The sequence below is a fragment of the Poeciliopsis prolifica genome, unplaced genomic scaffold, assembly GCF_027474105.1.
Source record: "Poeciliopsis prolifica strain line A6 unplaced genomic scaffold, Auburn_PproV2 SCAFFOLD012, whole genome shotgun sequence".
NCBI classification, from domain to species: Eukaryota; Metazoa; Chordata; class Actinopteri; order Cyprinodontiformes; family Poeciliidae; genus Poeciliopsis; species Poeciliopsis prolifica.
The window spans coordinates 9,179,539-9,206,676 of record NW_026562387.1 but is presented as its reverse complement, the minus strand read 5'-3'; the positions used below and the strand labels follow the sequence as shown (position 1 = coordinate 9,206,676).

Genomic DNA, 27,138 nt, shown 5'->3' with positions numbered 1-27,138 from the left:
AATATAGCTAAAAATCAGGTCATGTGGAAAATGGAAACATTTTGCTCTTTGGCTTCACTTATGATGAAGCCAAAAAAAGTGTGAAATGCTGATGTCAAATTCTGTTGGTCAGTGACAGTAATGTGACAAAAGGACAACATAAAGGAGTACAAACTTTGAGACTGCAAATGTGTTGTAGGTTAAACAAAACAGCCACAATTTGTAGCAATACTAATTGAAAATTGGGTAATTTTCCTGTTTCTTGGAACATAAAGCGCTTGAGATGATCTGCAGAATCCAGGGCTGGGATAAATTTGCTGACCTTTCATATATTTATGGAAGATGTTTGATTTCCACTAGTTTTTCCATGCTCATACAGATGGGACGTTGTGACACCGCCCCAGTGGTAAAAGGAGTAACTTTGTCCCGACCTGGCTGGTGAGCTCTGGACTCATGTCCCTGTGCCAGTTCTAAAGTAGGACTCAAAAGCCACAGGGGCTGAGAGAAGCACACAAACCACCTGTTTTATATAAATTCTGTCAGAATAAACACAGAACTCAATAACCTGCAGGGTCTTAAGATGCCACCACTGCAACACTGAATATAGTGTTATTTATTTGAAATGAAGAATTGAGCGAAAAACATTTTTATCCAGTACAGAACCATATGAATCTACCCTTCCAATATCTAGATTAAGGGAGATTACAAAGTAAATATATTAATAAAATCTTTGCATGTTTCTATTTTTAAGGTTAAAAATGAATTTGACTTGACTTGTTCTGGTTTTATATAAAAAGAAAAGATGAGCGGACCTCATTTCAGCTTCACTTGGTTCTCCTCGCACTGCAGACAATGTTGCCCTCTGCAGGGCATAGATATTAGTCACGCTTCCCTTGTTGCACTACAGTAATGCTGTGGCAAGGTATGTTCAACTAAAAGAAACAATATTCACATATTATGATTTTGTCTATTTGGAAAAACACACTTTTAGCTCACATTAACGACCGCACCATACATCATAAAACACGCTTTTCATATATTTTTCCACAATTTTTTTGAACACTTACCCTTGATTAGATCAAAGCAATGACATGTGATTTTAATATTTTCATGTCTGAGAAAACATTGGGATTACATAAGTTAATTCAGCCATTTGTTCAGCTTACTGTTCTGAGTCGATCAGATGTTTATTTACATTCTCCTGCACTTTTCCTGTTATTTCAAATTATTCATGACGCAATGCAATCCAACAAGGCTCTCAGAAACAAAGAAACTGACAGCCTCTCACACACTCTTCTGCACCTGGCATTTACATCTACTCACCCTTTGTTTCATGCTGAAAACCCCTGTGTCATGTTTGTTTACCAGAAAGTTCAATCTTTACCTCGTCTGACAAGAATCACACAGTTAAAATCTTAGTAGAGTTCAGCAAGCGCGACACACTCAAAGACTCCAGAGATCTCGCCTCGGGTTTAGCCTTGTTGTAACGCAGAATGGACCCCAATTTAGGAGACAAAGACTGGGTCAAACCAACGGGAGGAGTAGCTTTTACTTTCCGAAGAGTGATCAACTTTTCTTTTGTGTTTCTATACGTGATCTTTCCTCTCTCGTTCCTATTTCTTTTATTTTCCGCAACACTTTATTCTGTTTTGTGTTTATCCATTTTTTGTCTTGCCATGTGTTCGGCTGTGCTCACTGAGTTTAGCTTTTTGCCAGACTAATGTGCTCATTTAAAAAGATGGACTTCACCATTTTGTGTCAAATCAACCATATAATTCTACATTCATAGCAGTGTTTATCTGACAGTGAAAGATTAAATACTGGAGCAATGTGAAAGTCATTTTTTGGCTGTTACTAAAGGTTGCAGTATAATGGTGGAGAGTTGGAAAGATGTCAATTTGATACCTTTTGTCTTACTTTTTGTCTGACACTGTAGATTCAGTTAGATGATAATCACACAATGTTGTGATTACAAAATCATCTAATAAAAACATAAAACATATTAATCTTCCACAATATATGCTTAAATTTATTTAGAATTTTTTATTTTTTTTTGACAAAAGTTGATTCTTATCATCCTGCAGTCCTGAACAGGATAATTTAGACACAGAGTGAATTGAGTTTCTTTAAAAATTAAGCTGTATTTTTGGGTCCTCAGCAACTTTCAAGAATTACTGTCATGTGACTTTAAAGAAAAATTGTCCAAGCAGCAAGTAGCTCTAGAGCTTGCTTGCTGGGCGAAATCAGTCAGTGCTTAAACGCCCATATCCACCACTAAAAAAATTGTGTGACCAATGTTTGCTTCAGTGCAGACAATAAAAACAAAACAATTAAAAGGTGGCACAAATTAAAAGAGGTTTATTGAAAAAAATATTTTGAACATCATGCACCGGTCAAACCTTTTGTATCTGCCATTGTTGTACCATTTGAAGCTTTAACAAACAGAATTCCATCACCACAGACTTTTTTGACGTAAAAAAAAAAGAAATGAAAATCCCAAATTTAACACTGATTGGAAATCATGTGTATGTATATTTTACATGTATTAATGTTAAATCATTCAAAACCATGCTTGGTCTCTTTAACTAGATGAGTGATCACCTCTGGCTTTATTTGCAACTTCTAAAAAAATTCATCCTCTGCAAGAAAACAAAACGGGAAAAGGTCCAGAAGCTCAATAACTGATCAAATGAACAGAAAAATGGTCCAAATCATTTTTGAATGTAAATGTGTTCTTTATTTGAACCCTGACGGAACAAAATTGAAAAGTGAAGCTCTATCTACTAAATTATCTTGCAAATTAATTCACAGAGGCAGACATGGCATACTGCTACAAATTTAATCAGATCCTTTGTTCTTTTTCTGAGTGTTAATCTGGTAATATGAGGAGAGCTTGTAAAGGCTTATACACTCTGTTCGTTCATTGACTGAAGTAAAGGACCCTCTTGGTTCACCCATTCTCAGGGTTCACCTTCTGCAGAAGGACAGTGAAGCCCTCCAACCACTTCAGCATGTAATGGGGTGAATGGCAAACATATCATAGCCTGATCCCCTGAGACTACATACCACGCATGTAACCTGCATCATTCTTGCATGGCTAAGGACCCGCATTGCACAGATCTAACTATTTCTGCTATTTGAAGAAATGTTTCCCTTTCTCCACTCAAGTTTTCCTCCTCTAGGCATTGACATTTAATCAACCCCAAGTCCCATTGTGACTATTAACATATCAGGCTGATACGAGTTGCTGTAAAAAGCTTGAGTACAGGCACCCAAAGCAGAACATTAACATAATGTGTGATCTCTATTTTCTTTTTATCGCCTACATGTAAAAATGCTTACCTGGCACACAGCTCGCCTCAGAGTCGCATTTCTCTCTCACTTCCGCTCCCTCTTTTTTTCTTCCTTGCTTATCTTTTTAGAAAGTGTTAATTATTTAGCTGTTTGTGTTCATGAGCCAAGGAGCACTCAGGCAAACTAAGCATTTAATGTGAAAGCGGTTTTAATATTTTACCAGGCAATTAAAATCATCTTCGCCCCTGTAGCGACTGAATAAACAGATCAAGTTGTTTTTTGGGTTTTTTTTTTAAAAAGGAACGCTTGCTTCTTTAATGGATGGTACAGCTTCTCACTATCAATCATCATAGACAGGAAGGGACTGATACATGATGTGAGACGAGAGTGAAAAATGGCAATGATTATGAGATTCCGGGCTGATAAGTTGCCATATTGGACGTGGATTGGTTTCCACAGCTCAGCAGAAATTGGCTGCTTTGCATATGTCCTTGGTGAAGGTCTAGTTGCTCTTGAGTGAGTCTCAACGCATCTGACCCCACTGGCAAGCATTCATGTATGTCAGGGCCATATGTTGGTTTATGTGTCAAGTCAAGTCAAGTCGATTTGTACAGCACATTTCAGGAGAAGGCGTTTTTAAGTGCTTTACATGGTAAACTTATATAGCTAGTTCTAAAACATGCAACAGACAAATGTCTTCATCAAAATCACCAATAATAATCATAATCAAATATACACTTCCAATTATTAATCAAAGACAACTCTAAAGGTGGATTTTTAGATTTAAAATAAAGTTAGAGTTTTGGCTCTTTTGCAGTTTTCTGGAAGCTTGTTCCAGATTTCTGGTGCACAAACAATGAATGCAGCTTCTCCATGTTTGGTTCTGACTCTGGAGAAGCAGTGGTCAGTCAACCAATTCATCTGAGTCCAACCGGAGCCCAAACTGGTTGCTAGTGTTATTTTGTGGGAGGTAATTGCTTTTCTTAAAAAACTGGGATGACAAATGGCAGTAGCCAGAACTGGGTATTTGGCAAAAATGGATAAACAAAAAAGGTTCCTGTCAGCTTTGTTTTCTTCCTGGTGTCAAGGCAGTAGGAATGCAACAGGGTCGTGTTGAACAAAGAGGATTATGGAGACAAAACAACGCTGACAAGTCTGATATTTGAGGACACGTCCAGGGAGATGCGAAAAAGATCAGAGTCAAGCCATTCGTTTCAAAGAGGTTTATTCTCTACACTATGGTGACATTATAAAAGCCAACAGAAAAACAGAGAGAGAGAGAGAGAGAAAGTGAGATTTACCTGCAGTCTCAAAAGCTGACACTTGGCAGGATAACGCTTCTGAAAGTGGCACCTGTCAGGGGCAGACTGGATAAAGCCTCCTCTCAGCAGGAGGGATTGTGTTTTGGTAAAACGAGAGAAAAAAAAAAGTACATGAATTAGCATGAGGGAAACAGTAATTGTGGATAGATTGCTCTACTTGCTGAAACAGACGGCAATTAAACTTCCTCTCTTGGTCCTCAAAAGTCAAACTGCCTTCTGTTCGAGAAATTACAATTACAAAGAAGCTGCACTCACTTAATTGATTAAAAAAAGACAGGGTGAGATGAAAGGGAGTTTTAATTTTTTTGTTGAGAGAAAAGTGTCAAACAAATAGTCAGTTTGATGTCCTGAATTGGAAAAACCTCAATTATCACTTAGACCCTAGCTACTGTACTCCAGCTTCTTTTTTTTAAATCCGTCTACATTATCTGAGGATTTCTAATCAAAAACACTGTTTCTAACTTAGTCATTATATTTAGTGAGTTTTCAAGTCCCTCTACCATCTCGTTCTCAAAAAAGTGACCAGTGGCTACTCTAGCACTGGTTTTTATCTCCATTATCACTAAAACATATTCTAGATTTTCAGAGGTTCTGATATATATGGTTGAAACCAAATACTTACATTCACAGAGTAAAAAGACACTTTTTTCCTTGTTGTCTGAAGTTAAATCTGACCAAATGTGGTCAAAAGGAATGAGCCAGAACTCCAGCAAACTATTGTGAGAAACTTGTGGAAGGAAGGCCAAAAGTTTTGATTCAAGTCATAAAGCTTAAAAGACAGTTATCCCTGATACTGACCAAATGTATACAAACTTTTGAATTCAAAGAAAGTTACAAAAAATATCAAAAAATTGTTCCTGGGTAATTTTAACTGGCCTAAAACAAGACAGCTTTGCTACAAAGGTCTTCTTATTTGGTGCATGTCTGGTTGCAACATTGCATCATTATTCAGACTCCTGGAAGTTTTAGGTTTAAGGTAGTAATCTTTGATTGTTAACAACTAGTTTCCCCTAAATCCAAGTAATATCACCCTTTTGAGCTCAGTCAGGGGAACATAATACCTAGGATGATCATGTTGTCCCTTAAAGGCTTGAAGCTCATCAACAAAGATGGATTTTCAAAATAATAGTGGAAGCATTACAACAAGAATTTCCACTTTAGAAACTAGATTTAGAAATCCTTTTTCCCCTCTAACTTTTATTTGAGTGAGGACAGAAGATGAAAACAAAGACATTTTACATTTTGTCAAATATCTGTATTAATAAACCCTTAATCATAAACTGTACTTATGCACTTTGTGCAGCATACATAACTCTATTACATATGCCACTTCTATGTTGGATTTCACATTGCACAAGTAGCCTTTCCAATCAATAAACCTGTGCCTTCTGCCACCTAATATTAACTTCAACATTTCATATCACAACCAAGTCAAAATTATAGCTTTGTGCTTTCACTATCACTGTATCTGCCACACTATCTTTGTGTAAAATATGTCGTTGGATGCTTTTTATATTACGGTTGACTCACATTTTCTTTGCCAATCCTTACATCATACAAATAGTTTCATTGTTCAAAGTGTTGGCCAACATCAATTCAGAACCGCCTGCTAATGATGAAAAACAAAGCCAAAGTACAGTGGTGGGTTAAAATTGTGTTCACTTAGTTGTGTGCTATCGGTCAAAATAAATGTGAAGATGATATCCGTGCTCAGGCAGGCAGCAACCAAATGGCAAAGAACAAAGCAAGGATGAAAAGGATTTATGTTAAACGTTTGGTGAAGAAGATGGAACGGCTCCAGCTGTACTGAGCCACCAGTCAATGTTTGTGTTTTTGTGGCAAAACAGAGACACAGAACATACAACAAAACACACATAACTCATATTGAGGCGGAACCTTGATTTTTTTTTTTTAATTGAGGGAAGAAGAAAGTCTGATAAAACCCCAAGCACAAGGAGAGAACATGCAAATTTCATTTAGAAAGGCAAATCCAAGGCCTTACAAGCAAAAATGCTAAAACTATACCAGCATCCAAGCATTTTATTGCTACATTTATGCACAATGGGTTACTGATCACTGTATTAGCTGAAACCAAGCACATAAAATGAGCAATCCACAGTCTCTGGACTGAGTATAACCCTCTCACACTGAGAGAACCACATAGGTTTCCCCTGTGAATTTGGTCCCCATTGCTGGAGACAATGGCACACACCTCCATATTGCACATTAGCCAGCTTTTATTATGTGTCCTGTCCAGTGGTGTAGTCAGTTGTTAGTTGCAACACAGATATAGAATTTTGTGTGCATTTTTCAATCTTCTTGTACTCGCTGAGAAAATAGAAGCATCATGTTTGTCTTTACACAGAAACGAGGATATACAAAGTAACCGCAATCCAGATGAATTTAAACCATAAGGCAAACTTGGAGATGACAATGCGGTTTAACCTGCATATTATGTTTCAATCGGTAGTCTGACCAAAAATGTCAAAGTTTGAAAGAGAATGACTCTCATAAAAAATAATGTCAAGGACACCTTATAATCAATAATGTTAAGGTTTTAAATCCCATACATTTAATTCAACTGTGCATACCTTAGAATGTACAAAAAAAGAACAAAACTTCTGAAAGTAAAAACTTGGCAGCAGAAATTATTTATAGGCTACAATATCTATTAAAGATGCTGGTACTCATACTAACCATGCATATTGCCCAAAGCGTGAGCCCCTCCTGTTTAAAAGATGAAAATGAAAAAGTAATATTATTTGAAAAATGTATGATACATTTCATCCACAACTTATGCCTTCCAAGAATGAGGTCATCTTTTACTGACTTATCTATTCACTTAAGAGTCCATATATTATTATTAGCATGCAGGATGACGAAAAGCAGCAAAATTCTCACATCAAAGAAGCTGAAGGCAGCAAAAAGATCTATTTCTAAAAAGACTTGAATTATTATTTAAATCAAATTGGGCACAGTTCATATCCTGCGATTACACTTCTTGAGAAACTATCTTTGCACTCTTATGATGAACCAATATAGCCTCAATAATATCCTCTATGCTGCAACAATTTAAGCAATCACTGGCAGTTGAGCAGAAAACATATGTGTATAACTTTGACATTTTGTACAGACAGAACTTTGACATTGCTTTTTGAGCATTTGATGTCAGAGACTAAGACCCCCTTGTAAGTGTTACTGTCACCAGAAAACTCCACAGATTCTCTTCAAGATTCATGTGTTAAAAATGAGATGGCCTTGCAAAAAGTTTAATATTAAGTCTATCTATTTCTATGTTAATTTTGTCATATTGTTTTGAACTTAATCCTGTTAAAAACCACAAGGCAGCCCCTTTTCAGTTTACTTAAAAAGTTCACTTTGCGTTAAAATGTATTTATATATTTCAGACTTATTTATTATGGGTGTTGTTTATAATATCCCCCTGTGAGATGTCTAAGTAAAGGATCTGTAAGGCAGAGTGAAATAAGTACATATTCATTAAGTAATCCAAAATTTTCAGATTAAGCAAGCCAAAATTTAGAGATGCATACTGGTCGAAGTCTCTAAGTAAAAAAATAACACCCCGAAACTACTGATATTCTGTCTCTTTGTAGTGGTGCAGACAGCACATGAACAGCATCCTATATTTGGGATCATTTATACTAACTTGTGTACACACATAAAAAAACTTGAAACTGATCTTTGATGGAACCCATCTCCATATGAAAGTGCACGACCCTGCAAAGGGTCTCAGTTTAGGTGTGTTAATGAGGCATAAAGATATAACAGGTTTTCAGATCCTATAGTAACTATGAGGTATTTGCATATAACCTAAACTACTGTTGAATTTAGATTAAACATTCTGAAATTCTTTTCAATATTGCAATTGGCCAGCGGTTTGTAAACCTTTTGTCCCATTGGCCAAAATCCTCAAGTTAAAAGTACTTATAAGCCATGCATTTTGTTACTTTGTTGATTTTTTTTAAACGAATGGCTAATAATGAAGACATCTTTCTATCTGTCTCTGTTTCTCTCAAACCAAAACAGAAAAGGAGAGCCAGGTTGTCCTCCCCCCCATCTCCTCCACCCCCTCCGTTCTCCCGGGATGGTGTGGTCCAGAAAGCGCCTCTGCCTCCCACCTCTCCCCGGCTTCAGTGAATCAGCTGACGAATGGTATCTCCCTCCTCTCCCGGATGGATCGCTCCGCTGAGCCCGGCCAGCCCGAGCGCTAGCTGACACTGTGGGGTTGCTCGCACCGCTTGCTCTCCTCCTGTTGGATGTCAGACGGACGTAGCCTGAAGTCAAAGCTTTCAAAACAAACAAACAAACAAACATACACGACGCTATTTATTTCCCACCGCGTCTTTCGGATAGGAAGCGACCCGCTTCCCCTCACCATGGCTTCCAACTTCAACGACATAGTGAAGCAGGGGTACGTGAGGATACGGAGTAAGAAACTGGGGGTGAGTAGCCACTGTTGCACTTGCTGTCTACCGCGGGCGGAGAAGGAGGCGGAAGGAGAGCAGCGCCGTTCTTATGGCACTCGAGGGCGGCTGGATTAAGAAACAGCTCTTAATTGCTCCATAGCAGCGGTCCTGTAGTGGGCTCCTCCAGCGGAACAGTTAAGTTTCTTTGGGTGCTGCTTGGTCAATAAAGACATACTGTGGAAATGACTGACAGCTGCTGTCATGTGTTTGTGAAAAAAAAAAAAAATGTTTGCAGCTTTTTCTGTTTAGAACTTTTGTTTTGTTGGGGAAAGTCAAAGTTTACTTATTTCATCCAAAAACTACACTTCATAGTAGAGCTTTGGAAATGTATATATCTTCACAGATTAACTGTGCACTTTCTGTATCAAAGAATTACTGCCTGATTCAGAGTGATAGCAGCTCATCGGTGCCTTGGTAATGGACTCGCACTGACATCCAGCAAGGAGGAGAGAGAGAGAGAGAGAAAATGCCCTAAATGCCTAAATTGAAATGAATGATATAGTTCAATCACAAGCACCCCATTGTCTGACTCATAAAGCCATCTGCTTTTGTTCATACTTCCAGCTCATTATGCCTGCAGAGCGGTCACACTTCCTCTCCGCTGATGAAGTGTGATGACGGAGGCTAATGATGTCTTCGCTCTCACACCATCACCTGGCTTCATCAACAGTATTTTCACTTTTGTAGCAGCTTCCAATGCTAACTTAGAGTAATCATTGTTAGCAAAGATTAACCTCTAATCTATGTTGAAGAAATTACATGAAGGAAGTAGATCATACACCCATGTAAAAAAAACAAACAAGAAAACAAAAAAAAAAAAAAAAAAAAAACAGCGAGGTTTTGGCGACATGTAAAGAAGATGGTAGAAGAATAAAAGCTGTGCAACAGCTAAAAAATGCCATGCCCATAATGAAATATTGAAGTGGCAGCATCAAGCTCTGGGAACACTTTTTCTGATATGGAGCTTGACTTTTAATCAAGCCAAATTAGATTATGAACCATTCTAAATAAAAGTCAATTTTGACCAAAAACCTTTAGGTCTCATGTATAAAGTGTTGAACTGGTCAAGCCAGAAGATCTTTAGGGTGACAGAGACTGTGGACAAAGCATCACAATATGATAGAATTGGAAAATATTTTCAAGGCAGAGCAGGTAAATATTTCGAAGTCCGAACGAGGGGTGCTGACAGACTCCTACCAGAGAAGACAGAATGCATAAATTGAGCTCAATAGTTGTTCAAGAAAGTGCAATTTGAATGGTGTGCACACTTTTGCAACCAACTTATTGCAGGTGTTTGCTTTTCCTATATTGTCTTCTTTGAGATCTGCTTGTTTCTCAACTCATTAAAGGTTGCGCTGGTGTAAGCATGAAAAGGTTTTTGAAAGAATTTGTAATGCTTTCAATTTTTAATGCTACAAAACCTGGGTATTTTAACTGGGGTGTCCATACTTTTAAAGTCACTGCATATGAAGGTTTTGAACAATTACAGTCACTGCTGAGGCTAATTTCGTCAAACCATCTTTAACAGGAGACACGGATTGTGTTTGATTGCGAGGAGGAACACAAAGAAATATAGCAGTGCCATTCCTCCATATGTTTCTGGGCATTACAAGTCAGCTGGGTGTAAAAAGGGTGCATTTGGGCTTTTTCACAATTTTATTTCCAGCTATCGTCTAAGAGCTGCTAAACATTCTTTTAAGTCTTTTTTTCATGAGGAAGTGCCAGAGATACCACCATTTTCGTCCCATTAATAATAATAGCAACTTCTCAAGCCTGAGAAGCTGACAGACATCCCTCTAAACTTTTTTTCTTCTCTTACAAAATAGACTAATTTGTTTTGTTTTGAAAAGCAAAGATTGTCCGTAGCTCAAAAATAAACTGTGCAGCTCGCCTCACTTACGACAAACCTGAAAAATTACAGGAAGGAAGATGCAAGTGACAACTCAAGCAGATAGTCTGACTAGTTAATAATTTCTTTGTATACATGAATCACTCTCTTTAGAAGATGTGTTATTTTTTGTGCAATGAGTATTTGAATAACACCCCATAAATTTAGTGATTGCTTCTACATTTTTCTAATACTATATGAAAAACCTCATGGTGGCAATTAGAACCAGAATATTAGAAGTAGAGGGAATATTTTTCTGTTTCAAATAGAAACATATGTAAATGAATACTGCAATTTTGCAGATTTTTTTTCCCCCTAAGTGCTCTCAGCAGCCCACAAATACCCAAAGAGTTTAGTTGTCAACATGCGAACCAGCTTGGATCCACTCAAGTCAGTTTATTTGCTTTTTTGCATAAGCTATTTTAACCGTGGATGGCCTATGACTTTCCAAGGCAAGCGAGGAGCCGTGTTGGCTGTGCTTGAGGTGTGGATGCCATATCGCTGCCAGCTCTGCATCTCATCCCTGCTGTTTGCTGAGGAAAAAACTGTTTGTGTCCTGATCGCCCACTCCCTTCAGCCCCTCCACCGCTTGCTGCTGTTTCATCATAGAAAAAGTCATGCTGCGATAGCCTCGGAAGACCCCAGTGTGGGCAGGCTGAAAGGATTTATCTTTACACGGTAGGGTTAGTTATTCCAGCATGATTAACATTCTGATTCAGACAAAATCAAGTGATAACTGGGTAGTTTTAGGCATCTGTGCGCTGAAATTGGTATGCAACATTTTCTCTCCGAAGGGGGAAAATATTATATAAAATTAAGGTGTTAAATTGGATATATGAAAATCTTCATGTGTGGCACTTATAGATACATATAGGATTACTAGACTATAATGTGGTGTGGGAGATGATTCACAACCGGCTTAAAGGAACAGACAAACTGTTCCTTTATGTTTTTGTTTTGGAGTTTATTTTCAATGTAAATCTAAGCATTGCTTTAAATTCATCATATTTTTCTTAATTATGCATGTTTTTTTGTTAATTTCACAGCTCAGTGATGTTCAAGGGTGTGAAGTGAGTCATCCTGTTCCTCATATTCTATATACAGAGATTCAGACCAGAAGGTTTAATTTATACTTTCAAATATAGCAACATGCACAGAGATGTGACGACTTCTTTGCTGTTTGTCTTGAAGCTGTCAATAGTATTTTTTTTTCTTAAAGTGGAGCCTGTACTCCACTTTAAGTAAGTACATAAGTACTTACATTGTACTTATGTTCTTCATATACAAACATGAAGAACACTATATATAAATGTAAGCATTATCTTTAATCACACCTATTTATTTTAGAAAAAAAAAAGAAATCCCAACGAAAAGCTTTGGGATCCTAACAGATTTGCGCTGTCAGATAACTTTCACCAAGAAGTTAGTTAGCTTGTTTTGACTGCCTTATTCAGCAGCAGATAAAGGCCATGCGATGTAAATATCAAAGCTTTATGAATGCTGTGACTCACACCATGTCCTGACAATCAGAGGCCATGGGGGACTCTAAGCAGCGTCAGAGTCCTTGCATAATAAAAATTCATGTCCACAATGCAAGAGAGCTGCTTAGAAAGAAAGCGAAGTGTTTTTAGCCCGTTGATCTTCTGTTCATGATGTATTTTAGTGGCTGTTAACAGGAACAGCGGAGATCAACTTGATGTCTTCCCAGAAAATTCTGCAGATGGCATTACTAAAAAAAATTTGTTGTATTAAAAACGACATGTACCCATGAAAGAAACGCAGGAGTTTGTAAATGATGATTTAAACTATTCTTTTGAGTTTTATAAAGCCTTTTGAAACGAGTTTTAGTTGAGCGCTTGTCTTTGCACAGACACTCATTTTTGTCTCCAAAGTTTAGCTCGACACCTAACAAATGAAGTGTGGGAGGTTATTAAAATTTGTCATCGCCGCTTCCCTTTCTCTGTTTGTCATTTTTAAACACACACACAAACAAATTATGTCGTGAAAAAAGCCCAAAACAATCCCATGTGGAGAAATATAAAATGGCGCCCATATCAACTCCAATACAATAATTTAAAGTATAAACTTTAATTTTTTTAGGTTGATTGGAGTGCCAAGGAGCATTTAATTAAAAATCTATGACTTCTGGTTTCCATGATAACAAGTATGTAGTGACATGAATCCCCTGTTCAAAATAAGTAAGACAAGAAAACATTGAAGTAAGGGTAAATTTTGTCTAGAAAATTTACCAGCTGATTTACCAAGAAATCAGCTGGTGATTAGAATTGAGCAGTTTTCATCGTGACTGACATGATTTTCAAAAATCACTGGATGGATTATACTGAGGAGCTGTGAAGTGTCGCTAACCGCAACATTATCTTCATTGAAAAAATGAAACATTGGGTGCAATTCTCCAGATAAAAACAATGTCTCGCTTTAAAAAGGTCTACAAATAATTACTTACATTGTACTTATTTCTTGATTTTTAAAAAATACAAAAAAAAAAACAATGTATCTTTAAACTTAAATGGATATAAAAATAGGCAAAGTCAATTTGACCACATCGAGCATGGTGATGGCTGATGGGTAAAAACTGCTTCTCAGTCTGTTGGTTCTGGTCTTTATGCAGCTGAAACGTCTGCCCAAAGGCAGGCATTCAAGCAGTGCATGTCCTGGGTGCGATGTGTCTTGGAGAATTTTCCTAAAACAGTGACAACTATTATGTTCTGGTAGTGTTGGCAGATGATAGCTGATTATCCCCTGGGTGACGATATGTGAAGGAAATTGTTGCAACGAGAAAAAAAGTCAAAAGTTATCGATTTTTAGTGCTAGCAAAGTACAAGCAGGAAAGGTGTAGGGAGCTATTTAAAAAGGAAACTTTTTCCCTTTACCAAAGCATGCTCATTTTATTCATTATGTCCGCTACAACAGAGTGAGATTTTGGCGTCTGCCTATTACGGTATTTTACTTGTTCTTCATTTATTTCTTTCCCAGTTTTCCTCATTTCCTTCCTCACTTTTAAGGTTTTGAATAATCAGGAAAGAAAGATGTCATCTAAAGCCTACTTAGATTTAATGATGTTAACATAAAATCCCTGAAGAGTCTAAAAGGCTTCTGTAAGGGTTTATACCTGCAATTGAATACACATTGAGAAAAACACAATTAGTGATTCTAATGGTGTTCAGTATGCTAATTGTTTAAAATGAGATGTTAAGCCAGTTCAATGTCAACTCTGCAACCATGTTATTTTTGCTTAAAATAGTAAATTCTGCTTTATGAGACCATCTCTTTCACATATACAGTGTGTCACATTGTCACTGCTCAGTAATACAATTACGTAATGACTGCTCCTGGGTAGAGGCTGGAAAATATCTGGATATTGTTTAGTATTTGGTCTTCTTATATTGAATTATTGTTCTTATTCTCTCAAGTCTTTAAGGACACAGAGAAAATAGCTACATGTTTTAGAAGACTGCACAACATATTGTGAATTTATCATTGTTGTAATGTTATTGCCCACAGTATTAATATTTCAAAGGACTGTTTCATGACTAATATATCCCAAATGTTGTGAGTTTCCATATTGCATGCCGATGTATCATCCGGCATGTTGGGTGCCGTCCCACTGGAGTTAATGCTCACAACTGACTGAACCAAGATGCTAAAGGTCGTAGGGAGTCTTGGAATCACATATGAAAGAGGGAGGAGTACGATTATTTATTTCAGAAGATATCATCACCATTGCAATGTCTGCAGATTGTACTGTCATTGCAAAGTGTACATCATGCAGCACTTGCCAAAATCCATAGATAGAGCAGTAATTAAACAATGAGTTCAGTCTTTGTGAAATAGCAAAGAAACAAACCAAATGCCCGTTGATAGATCATTGCTTCCTTTATTTTATACTTAAGCAGAAACCTTACAAATATGCTCTCTTTATTTAACAAATTGTTATATTTGCTCTTCACCAGTGACGTAGTGCCATAGTGTTTTATTATTATTTTTTAATATATATAAATGCATGCATTTACTGAAGATCATGAGCATATGATCAGATGAGGGCGTTAAAGGTCTCTCAAATCAGGACTTTAGATCTCATTTGACCTTCAGCTGCTCCCATTTCAGGCTTCTAATGTAACACTGTGCCATTTAAAAATGAATTATACATTATTTTTTATTAAAATGTAGTACAGTTGACTAGGTTCTCCTTACGCAGTATGCATGAAAGTGGCCGTAGCAAGTCAAATGGTTTTGGCCTGAACCTATTGCTTCGTTCGCCATGACTGGCTCATTCCCAAACTCCATCATGTGTGAAGGTTTAGATCATGGGATCAGTTCTGTGTTCGAGACAATTTTCACAATAACCAACTTGGACTCTTTGTTTCTCTGATTCTCTTTGTTCTGGGATGTTTGTTTTATTTTTTACAGTGACTTGAATGTCAATGATTTCCTATATTAGCCAGATTATTTGTCTCTTTCTTTGTGTGACTGGAGAAGCTGCCGTGTTCTAGAATGCAAAAGTGCTTTCTTTCCGTTCTCACATTCTCCCCTCCTTCCTTCTCGACTCTAAACCTTCACTGTCACCTCTCTCCTCCCCCCTGTGTCACACACACAACAGTGTCACTCTCATCTCTCTTCTCTTTTTATCTTCCTTCCTTTTCTATTTTACCTGGCTATCTACCTAACCTTACCCCTTTTTCTTCCTCACCTTTCTCCCCTTCCACGGTTTGTAGACAGCCGTGGGAGCGAGCACAAAAGCATCCTATTCATCACCCCACGCTGCACCCTCTATAACCCCAACAGGCTATTTCCCCTGACACACACACACACACAAATTGGCTCGGTTCAACACCGAAGGACTGGCACACACATCACACATGCACACAACAAACAAGTAAACAATCTGCTGCCAAAAAAACACTGTGGATTTTCAATTAATTTTAACCCTGTTGCGTTCCAACATACGGCAATATTTTTCTTTTTGCACAAAGACAGACTGAATGCTTGCAAGAGCCAAAAACAGAAGTGTCTCTCAGTAGAGCAAAAACAGAAAATGCCTTGAAAACACCAATAGATGTGATGTTGCTGTGGTCAATGCAAGCTCCTTTTCTATCAGTGCAAAAAAGAAAAGAAAAACAAAAAAAACAGATGCTTATCAGTGGTATGGGGCGCCTCCTGAAAGTCTGAATAACGTGACCTTTGAGTGTGTGTTTCAGTCTCTGAGCAGGTACATGTTTCTCAGGCTTAGGATCACTGCGGTAAACGGAAAAGGTCAGCTGTTGAATATTTTCTGATCTTCTGCCCAGCTTTTCTTTCAGCTTTACCAAAAACGGTCAATTTTGGCCACTGCCAGTTTGCTGTTAGTTCCTTCATTCTTAGTGGTTTTGTCTCGTTAATTGCTCTGGAGATTAGATAGTGACTCAAAGGAAGGCGAGTGATAGTTTAAAGAACACAAGAAATCTGAGCACATAGACCTCACGTTCAAGAGATGTATCTTTCTTATCAGCAAACTGGGATAATTACAGAAACAAATGCAACATAGTCAGCTGTGAGAATGCTTAATTTTTAGCAACTGAAACTTCACATTTTATTAAAATGTAGACATTAAACTCTGCAGCGGCAGGCATATTTAAAGAAACCTCTTTTAGGTAATTTTTCATATTATTAAATAGAGAACTAAAGAGCTCATATGTATTACTGCATATCAATAAATTTGAAAATAATTGAAAAATTAATCTATTTTAGTAATTCAGTAAATAAGAAAACTTTACTAATGAGGATTCATTACACTGTTATTTTTTCAAAGTGTTTATTTCTTTATGTTTATAGCTAATAACCAACCTCTTTAACTGGAAAAGCTAGACTGTTGTCTTGAAGACGGTCACTGAATCTTTGAGAAGGACGCAAGCAGCCAAAGGTCAATGCTAAAGAATGAGCTTTTAAGTCACAGAGTACAAGGAAATGGCATGATACAAAAAGTTCCCCAACCAAAAGTGATGACCAAATCTTATTAAAGTTTTTTTTTTATAGAGACTTAGAAAGCGTGGATCCCACTCACTGTCTGACTTTGTAACTACTAAGTCATTTTTGAACAAGATCTGGCGTGTCTTATCTGGACTGAGGAGAAAAAGGACAGAGGTTCACTGATCCAAAGTCCTCTTTTGAGATTAAAGTACATTTTTGCATTTCCCTTGAAAATGTAGGTCACACAGTCTGGAGAGTGGAGAGGCACAATATCCAAGTTGCATCAGGTCTAGTGTGAAGTTTTCACAGTCGAGACTAAAATCAGCATTGCCGTCCACTAGAACATGTGGGTCAAAACAATGGCCGTCATGTCACATTTCTGTGTTACATCGTTTTCTTTTAGATCTTATGTAATAATCAAATGTTATGGTTAACTATCTTTAACGATAAACATCTAAACTAATAGAAATAAACACTTGAATTATGTCTTTGTATTCTGTCTAAAGAATCAATTTAAGTAATATTTTTTTAAAATTGAGTTTGTGAAATAAACTTATAATCATAGTCTAATTCATTTAGATCCAAGTATTTGTATACTAATTTTACAAGTATGACTGTTTTTGAAAGCAATGGCTTCGATACCATTGCTTTCCTTTTTTATTTTTGTGTCATAAGTCTGACAATATGTTTTACTAATTTTACGGAAAATATATTACAACCTAATGTAATAAATTCTGATTTTCTACTGGTCTATTCAAATAGAGAATCATGTCCTACTTCTTTGGTTTAGCTTTCACTTCACTTAGCTGGCACAAAAAGCAGTAACATTACTTGTGTATTAAAGAAAAAACAAAAAATACTTTACATATAGTGTGTATAGTAAAATATTAAAATAAGTCACAATAGCAAGATTGTTTTTGAGAGCTTATTGACCAAATGGAGCCATAAAATGCTAAAGCAACAAACACATTAAGAAAACATCAAAACTGGTGTTGGAGGAGGAGTGAAAATATAAGCATGTGTTTGCAAATTAATAATCAGCAAACCAATAAGCAGGGATGCAGACTAATTGAAGTTGTTCATCTTCTCAGACCTCGCAGTTTTATCTGTCATCTTTAGAGAGATTTAAGGTTTTAAAAATTACTTTTTTATGAGGAAGCCCTTTCACAATAATGTGCATGCAAGCAGTACGGTTTGTCCCGAATAGCACTTTTTTTATTAAACAAAAAAACAACTGCAGAATATTAGATTTTAAACAGTGTTTGTTATAATAGAAGAGAGGATTTCAGGCACTGAGAAAACACAAGATAAGAAGCGTTTCATGCAAATACGGTCCAGAGGACTGTAAGCAATAACTGCATCCAATTATGTCGATACCTGCGTATGCTGTTCTCGCTTTCTGGCTGCACACTTAATCATGAATGTTTACCCATAAGACGAAGGATGGGAATTGATTAATCAATGAGTATTTTCATGTTCATTCTGTCAGGGAGGAAATGAAGATTGTAAATGTACAGATGAGCTACAGTTCAATTTAAAGTTAAAAAGATTAGTATGCAATCCTTGACTTAACATCTTTCTCATATAATTACTTTTTAGCTTCTCATGGAAGTATTTTGCATTTCTAAAATTGGAAATAAAGTATATATTCTTTACTTTTGAATAGTCAAATATCTTATTTTAAGGTTATGAAAGTGGACTACCATTTTTTTTCTTTTTACTTCAAACATTAGCAAACCACTTTGTATCCCAATTATTATTATTTGCAATTCGGTATCTGCATCTGTTTTGAACATAACAGGCTCAAATCTTACATTTTATTAATTATATACTATTTTGTGAAAACAGTTTCAGACCCATTTTACTTCATTTTGGTTTTGATTCCTTTTTGGAGTAGTTGATTTTTATGAAATTTGATAGATTAGGATTCTTGATCAGATCAAAATAAGTGTAAGTGACTTTTTGCTGATAGGTATTTAGTTAACTTTATTTATTGCAGAAAACAAGAGGAATGTAGAAAACTGCAATAAATTGTTGTTTTAGTAGGTATAAGATAAACCCCATATGCTGCAAAGAACTGAGATTACCAGTGTTAAACATCAAGCAGGTGGCTCCTTTGGTTCCCAAAAATGTCTAGATACTAATCAACCAAACATTGCAAAGTTATAAAAAGATGCAAAAATATCCAGCACCCCTCAGATATAAGGTTGTTTGAAGGAGATTAAACACCTGCTAAATTCAGTAGCAGTTTTCAAAGTTCTTGTCCGGCTGAATATTCACTTGAATTTTTATTTTCTTTTTCTCTTCTGCTTTTTAAAGATCAGAAGAGTTCTATTAAAAGCACACATATTTTGATATATACCAAAGTTATATCAATGACCTAATTTAGTTAAGTGATCTGCTCCTGTAGCCAGCCTGGAGTCAACTGTACAATAGAAATACTATTCTTAGCTTGCCAAGTGTGCTGATCAGAGATTGTTACTTTTACAATAATATAAATGTGAAATACATACTAGTACAGAAATTGATTATTCTTTTGAGCACAGGAAAGGGACTATTTCCAGCCAGCTGACTGGGATTTCTCAGCAGCTTTTGGATTAACTCATGTATCTCTCTGATTGCTAAAATGACTTTTTCACAGCTATGGTTTGACAGACAGTTTAGCAGATATGTAATCTTGGCGTACTGGCAACTGACAAAGACCTGTTTAAAACTTAGATTGTGGCTCACAACTCATTACAGTGAAGACAAAAAGCAGGTGTTTGTGGTGAAGCTATTCAAAAGATGGGAATTTACCACATTTCTGATCTCAGTTCTGCTCTCTACAACCATTTGTCTCTTAAAAACTATAACCTCTTGTTCCTTTCAATTATTTCATATCATTTTGGATTCCAAGTTCTTGTTACTTGCATTTTCAGTTTTGCAACCAGTGGTCTATAAATGGAGTGTGAGCTCTGTAGTATTATGTGGCTATTTTCTACCTTGACGGCCGACAAGCACAGGACAAAGCAGATGGAGAGTTAGAAAACAGTGTCTCTATTGTGAGAGGTGGCACAGGCATTTAAGATATTATCTTACCACTTCCATGCACTCACTGTTAACAATGACAGACTGTGGAGAAGTGATTGTCAGCAGATTTTCTTTCATCCCATTTCAAGGACTGAGCATTCAGTTTAAAGCTGTCAAAAACACAAAGTGTCAAGAGTTTCTGCAAATGAGACTTCCAAAAAGCTGATAAACAGGATGAAAACGAATTGAATCAATTAAAAAACAAAAAAAAAATCACTCATGTCCTAAATTTTTCTTCCCTTTCTTTGTAGCTAGTAAACAGATGCTCAACTTGAAACGGGTAAAAAAAACTTAATGTGTCATCATCTGTTTATTACCTTGCTTGTGCCTTGTGGGCGTACTTTAAGCTCCTCCTCTTTTTGATGGATGTTTTTGGGTTTCAGGGCATTAATTCACACATATGCAGGGCTATAAATTGCGTGGTCATTTTCTTTGGTTTTTCATCAGTTTCTTCCATCAGACAAAGACCTCAAGACAAATCACCGAGACTTATTGGCTCTGATGAAATGCATCTCTTGCAGGATATGGGAACAACAGCCCAACAGTCATTAGTCATGGTGAAAAATGTGCCTCTATTATTTGGTCGCTTTCATGAATAAATCTGTGCTTAGACCGCACTTAAATATTTTCTGTCAGTGATTCATGCTGTTGCTAATTATAGAAAATAGAAAACATGGATAATGTCTAGAAGGTAACTGATAGTTATTCACAATAATGCAATATTGGAAAGTCGTAACAACAACTTTTCTTGCAATTTGTGTTGTTTCTGCCTCTGTTATTGGCAGTCTGTCTTTTGAATGTTGTCACCAAATTAAACGAGATTTAATATAAGCTTTTGGTGAATCATCATCTAGGATCCATTTTACGTTGAGCTTTTAGCGGACCCATCCTTCACAGCCCTACTACCTGGATATAGTTAACAGAAACATGCAGACTGACAATCCACTGACCTTAAGTGGCTGCAGTCACAACCCTGCTCCGAGCTTTTCTTCCCCTCAACCGCTCATTCAATCTTCTTCAAATGTTGTAGTTGTATCTCTGGGGATTCATGGAAATATTCAGCCTAAGGCTTTCCGTTTCCTTGACATTTGTCAATTATTATATGATGTCACTTCTCAGTTGTGTCCTCAAAACTTCTGGTGTCCTCATTTATAAATGTTGAATAGCTCGTTTTTTAATGTGTGTATTAGGTCATGCAGATTTACAATTTTGTATTCATCTAGTAAGGCTCTGTTAATGGATGTAAAGTAACGCAATGCCTCTTTATTGTTATATATTTTTTTTTCAGTTCATGTCTTTAAGCCTTACAACTCTTCAATTTTGTACATTAATTTATCCTTTTTCTCCAGTCTCTTTTGGGTTTCAAAAAGAGTCATTTCTGAGTTAATTTGCACTCACCTTGAACACGTATCTCGTTGATAACCTTTTAATAAAAAGGGGTTTCCATAATGTTGCAAAAGCGACTATAAGGACATCTGGTTCTGTGTCTCCAAACTGCGTAATCTATCAGCAGAAGGTCACTCATAGATATTTTGGTTTAATTAGGGGCTATAATATGTCATATATCAGGTAATATATCACAGTACGTGTACCTACATACTTCAAAAGTTTTTCTCTCTTTTACATTGATCAGTGTCAGCTAAGCAAAACGTATATGTCCTGTACACACTCCTCCTAATCATTTGACTTTAGCCAATTCTCATCCCACTTGTATAAAATGCATAAAAAAATAACTGTCCAGGATGGCAACTTATCACTTTGTTATTTTGACAGTTTGTCGAGGTATGCGAGTTTCTTCCTGTCCTTGAAACAGTTGAGCAGACCCCACTGCAATCCAGAACTTCCCAAAAGAACAAATCCCCGTTCAGCGCCTGGATTTTTCTGCTTTTTTTTTTCAAGGTAGTAAGTACTTTTAGGAAGAGACTATTTATATTTAAGACCATCATAATACTGTCATCCCACCTCATTGAGCTTTTTCCTCTCCTGCCTGCAGTCATGAACAAATTGGCTGTTCATGCAGAATCTCTCCAGCTGCCTTCACTGTGTTATCAGAAAGTTGGCTTTCCGAGTGTAGGTCTCTCAGCAGTGTGTTACGGAGTTAATCTTGTTTTAGTAGATTTGTTTTGGAGCTAAATCTTTATCGAGTGGATGGAAAAAAGAAAAAAAAAACAAAACATTCAGGCGAATCTACAGTAATATTGTTCTCTGGCAGTGAACTCATTTCCTCTCTCAGTGATATGAAATGCATGATATAATTCTGGAGAGTAAAGGTATTCTGGCTGATCAACATATTTTACCTCCAGTCTGGGCTTTGGCTTTGCAGAGTTTTACTGTGATGCTACAATGTTCAGATACTCTGGGGATTCGCCTACCAAACAACAGGTCTGGAGGAATCTATCATAGGTCCATTAACACTTCAGTTTCATCCTCCTCTCCTTGGTTTCTTCCCCTCATTAATCAGCAGACCAGCCCCCGGGGCTCTACTTTGCAGCTAAGCTCTCTTTTCAGTGTGCATCTTTATGCGTGGGGGTACATTATTAGGGCATTGTGTTCAACTGTATTTGTATGCGATTGCATGTGCAGAGGAGTCTATGCATGTGTATGTTAATAATCAACATGGAAATAATTCTAGTTTTTATGCAAGTGAATTTAGGGTCTCTACCCAAATTAAGTATTCAGTTTATTAACAATGCACAACAGAACTGTCAGAGCTTTATTGATAAGTCCTCCATCAGCCAATTATCTCTCTTCAAAAACCTATTTAGTCATTATTTGATCTTCAAAATCACCCTCTTTTGAGAAGTGTTAAAAAAACTAAAACTAAAAAACATACATGTGTGCACATAGAGGTTTTGGGGGAGTCAGATTAAGTTATTCTTGGAAAAAAGTCACACCCAGCTTTTATGTTTGAATCAGTGTCTATAATGAGTTTGTCTCCTGCAGTTACCTTTCATCAGTCTGCTTGCCAAGCACATTCAGTACAGTGTGAGGCCAAAGATAGCTTCAGCTGTGTCTGTGTATGTTAAGGGGCCTGTCTTTGTGTCTGTGTTCTTAATTTACTCTCTGTAGTGCATAGGTAAACACTATTATGGCCTTGCTAAACAAATAACACATCACACCTGCTCCACATTAAATACAGGAGTAGCTCTGGTGAAGACCTTGCTTCTGCTGTCATCTATTCAAGGCTGATTGTGAGGTCTTTCTTTGGCTTTAAAAAAATGCTTGACCTCAGAGTTATTGGTGCTTAGTACAACAACAAGTAACAGAAGCACTCTGTTTCTATTTGTTTGGACGCTTTGCCCTGCCTCCCTACCTTCTTCTTTCTTGGAGGGCTTCTTTTAATAGTAAGGAGGTGACAGTTTACTTCTCACTTAGCTCTGGGGGGTGACAGTTTGGTACCTGGCCAGCCCAGCTTGAAACACTCATAGCTGACTGGCTCACATTGGCCTCAAAAGATACATGCTCTTTAAATATGCCCTCCTTCCTAATGAACCAAAATAGTCTCAAGTGTAAGCCAAGGCAATCTGAGCTTCTTGCTGTTTAACAGCTTTTAGTGTTGCCGATGAAATACTGCACTGGCAATGAATTTGGTACACATTCTTCCAAGAGAAAATGGAAAGCACAAAAGTAGCTGTAACAGTAAGACTTTTGGTATATCAGTTCATAGCTGCCGCCTTAAGCTAACTAAATATCAGGTTGCAGAAGTAAAAGGTTCACAGAGTTTGATAAAAGAAGACATATAGTTCCTCCAGCAAGTTCTGAGTCTAGCCAGGCCAAACTATTGCTAATCTACAACGATGGCAGACTGCTATTCTAAATCCAGTTAACGTCAATCGTTCACAACTCCTTCTGTTTGCTGAAGTTGGTTGAAGTTCAGCCAGATCCCAGATTGAACACAGAAGGACAGGACGAGTATCAAACAACATTGCGTAGGAAGGCAATGACCAGGTGAAGTGGGAACAGTCAGCCCCTTTTTCACTGAGAACTTAAAATTTTGAGCACTTGAAATTGTCATTTCAAGTGCTTCACATTTTGCTGAGAACTGTTTCGGTTCACACTGATTGTCGTTACTTATAAATACCAACCGAACCACATCATCTGCAAAAACTGATAGCTGAGACCCTAAAGTTCCCACACCAGGCACTGGCCATTTCTCAATTACGCCTTGAGATCCTGTCCATGAACATAAAAACAAATCTGATCAGTAATTGGGGGAAGTCTAATATGTATTGAAACAAGCTTGATGATGTGTTGAGCTTGTGAATGCTTGCATCTTCATCAAAGCATCTTCAGCAGCCCATATAGTGAAGTAAGTTCAATTTAATGTCAGATTTGAGACGGTTTCTTAATTAACAGCTATAAAAACACAATTATTTGGATAAACATGCACTGAGATCAACTGATGACCGGAAGTGGTGTTTTTACGTCAGTCGACTCTGACCAGCAACAGTCTTTGGTGTGGTTGCGGTAATTGGTTAAAGAAGATCAGAATCATTAAATTGGTTAAAAATGCAGTTGCAGAAATCAAAAAGATGCACAAAGCTATTAACCCTTGGAAAAAAAAAGAAAAAGACCCAAAACACTTACATGTTTGCCAATGGGTCCATTAGTACAGCACTGTTCTCATGACAACTGGATAAGAATTCATATTTTCAGCAACATATTAAAACCTATGCTATCTGTGGGTTATTTATGCTACTGGAAAGAGAGCAACACTTGCAGCAGGTAACAGCAAGGCTGAATGAAATATGGTAAAAGTACTCTTTTTTTGTTTGTCTGTTTTCAGCCTGTGTTTGTGATGGAAGTTGCAGGATTTGGAAACATTGGCAGCATTTTGATATTTTTATATCAGGTTCTACATGTTACGTGAGTTCTTTATGTCAAAAGAATTATGATAGTAACCCTGTTTTAATATATATTTTGATCAATCCATGTCACGATTTTGGACCCCATTTTGAGAAGAGAAAAAAGTAAACAGAAGGATGTAAGTCCTTCCGGAAACATTTCACTCCTAATGTGATATAAAGTTGCCTGCACTTCCGCATTTAGCAGAGTTAACAGAAAGAAGTTTGAAGAAGAGCTGGGACTGAGGTCGGTTAAGCTGATGCCGCTTCCCCCCTCCCTGCTCATACTCCCTTTACCCCTCCTTCCACTTTCCCCTCTCATGCTCCCAATTGTTCGCTCTCATTTCAGAGAAATGTCTGTTGGGCAAAGTGATAATTGCATTCCTCCATGATTTCATGCTGAGACACAGAATGACACCGAATCGCTGCCCACTTATTCCAAGGGAGTGTGTGTTCTTTGGGGGGAATTGAGACAAAAACAATATGACAAACTCCATTGGAGCCTGTTCTTTGACATAAAAGTCTGCATTTGCTTGGCCTTGCACACACATGCACAATTTATCCCCGCCCCCTCCCTCTTCCAAGAAGCTTTGCCTGTGATTTGCAGAGGAAATGTGGCTGAGTCAAGTTAGTTCCAGCAAGCACAAATCTCTGCTTTCTGCTTGTGAGGGGACCGTTATAGCAGACACGGCGCCCTGCGTTTTCCCAGCTAACCATATCAGAGAAGCTGCCCAGAACATCAGTGAGCGGGCACCTCTTTAGAATTAATCCTCAGAGAGGAGAGGGTGGAGGGCGGCTGATCACTGCACCAGAGCGTATTGCTTTTAGGGGTTTAATGAATTTCTAATAAAGTGTCCCAGAAAACACTTGTTTTGTAACATCCTGCTCAACATGCAAATATTTGCTGGAACACTGAGCAGCGGTCTGTGCCTCATTTGATTTTACAATCTTTATTGATGTGATAATCAAGTGGTCAGCAAATGGAAATTAGGCTCGGAGGAGAAACCTGATGGTTGTTGGGCAAAATCTCCTCGCATGTATCCTGCTCCAACAAGCCGGTCACTTCTAAAGAACGGCATTTGGTTTTCATGTTCCTACCTCCTCACCTGTTGGAGTAAATGCAAATTTTCTGCCCAGCAAGCTGCAGGCGATGTGAGGACCAAAATGCAAAAGACGGAAAAAAAGATTTTGCCACCCTAAACCAAAATTTAAATGAGTTTTCTTCATTGATTTGCAGCTTATCTTCATCTTCTTTTTTATTTTTTTATTTTTATTTTTGAGTGCATATAATAATAGAACAAAAATTGACAAGGACACTTCAAATGTAAGTTTAAGGAATGCTCAAATGAATGCAGAAACAAACAGCCAGTTTAGCTCTCCCAAAACTGGGCTTGGTAAAATTATGCTTTCAAAAGAAGTTCTGCAGTATTTTTGATTAACTCTAAACCATAAAAAAAATAATTATTCAATGCTAGTATATAGAGAATTGCACTTGTCTCAATTTATTGGGGGCAAAGCAAGAATATAAATTTTCAAGAATGATGAGCCTTAGCATTGACAGTCTTTTGATGTCGTTTTGTGCTTAATTGTTTTTCTTATTTAAAAGATCTAAGATTTAAACGAAACTTTGGATACATGGTTTTACTACTAAATATGAATAAATATGTAGGCCAATAGCAAAGTGCTATACATCATGGCAAGAAAAAAAATATTCTATACTTTAAATTATTAGTATAGTCAAAACTAGAACTTTATAGCAATTAGTCCAAATCAAATTCTGAATATCTTTTTTTTTTTTAGTTTATTAATATTGAGCAACTCTTGTATAGTAAGACAAACATCAAATCAATTTGTTAAAATTTGAAGATCACTCATTTACACTTAATATATATATTTTCTTTTTGTTAAAGGTAAATAACAACTCTCAGCAATGAGCAGCCTTGCTACAGAAAAGTGGCTTAAGAAGCTAAAATAAAATGGAAAGAAAAACAATAATGGATTTTTCTGCAAGAGTATGGGACAGCAATAGATAAAATCTGATTAGACAATATCACATCTCTGTTCTATTCTGTCATGATCCAATATTGCATCCTCAGCACACCAATGAAAGTAAATGTACTTTATGGATATTGATCCTAAACTCGGCATTTATAGTAAAATCAAGATGGGATCGGAATCGTGCCCTTGAACACCAAAATAAATGGAGAATTAATGAGTCGTTCTTAAACTTCCTCTTTAATTTTGATTAATTTTTTTCAAAATCTAAAATTAAATACAGAATATTTGGGTTA

The 27,138-nt window shown here is 37.0% G+C and overlaps 1 protein-coding gene across 3 annotated transcripts in view; it reads left to right on the top strand.

Moving 5' to 3' along the window:
* Nucleotides 1-8,780: 8,780 nt before the first annotated feature.
* The window catches only part of dok6 (docking protein 6), a 57,744-nt gene continuing 39,386 nt past the window's right edge, over nt 8,781-27,138 (top strand). For all 3 annotated transcript variants that reach the window (XM_055037760.1, XM_055037759.1, XM_055037758.1), the window contains exon 1: nt 8,781-9,058. In XM_055037760.1, the coding sequence (XP_054893735.1) occupies nt 8,873-9,058 (186 nt within the window). In that variant the 5' untranslated portion in view covers nt 8,781-8,872. The remainder of the gene's footprint in view (nt 9,059-27,138) is intronic.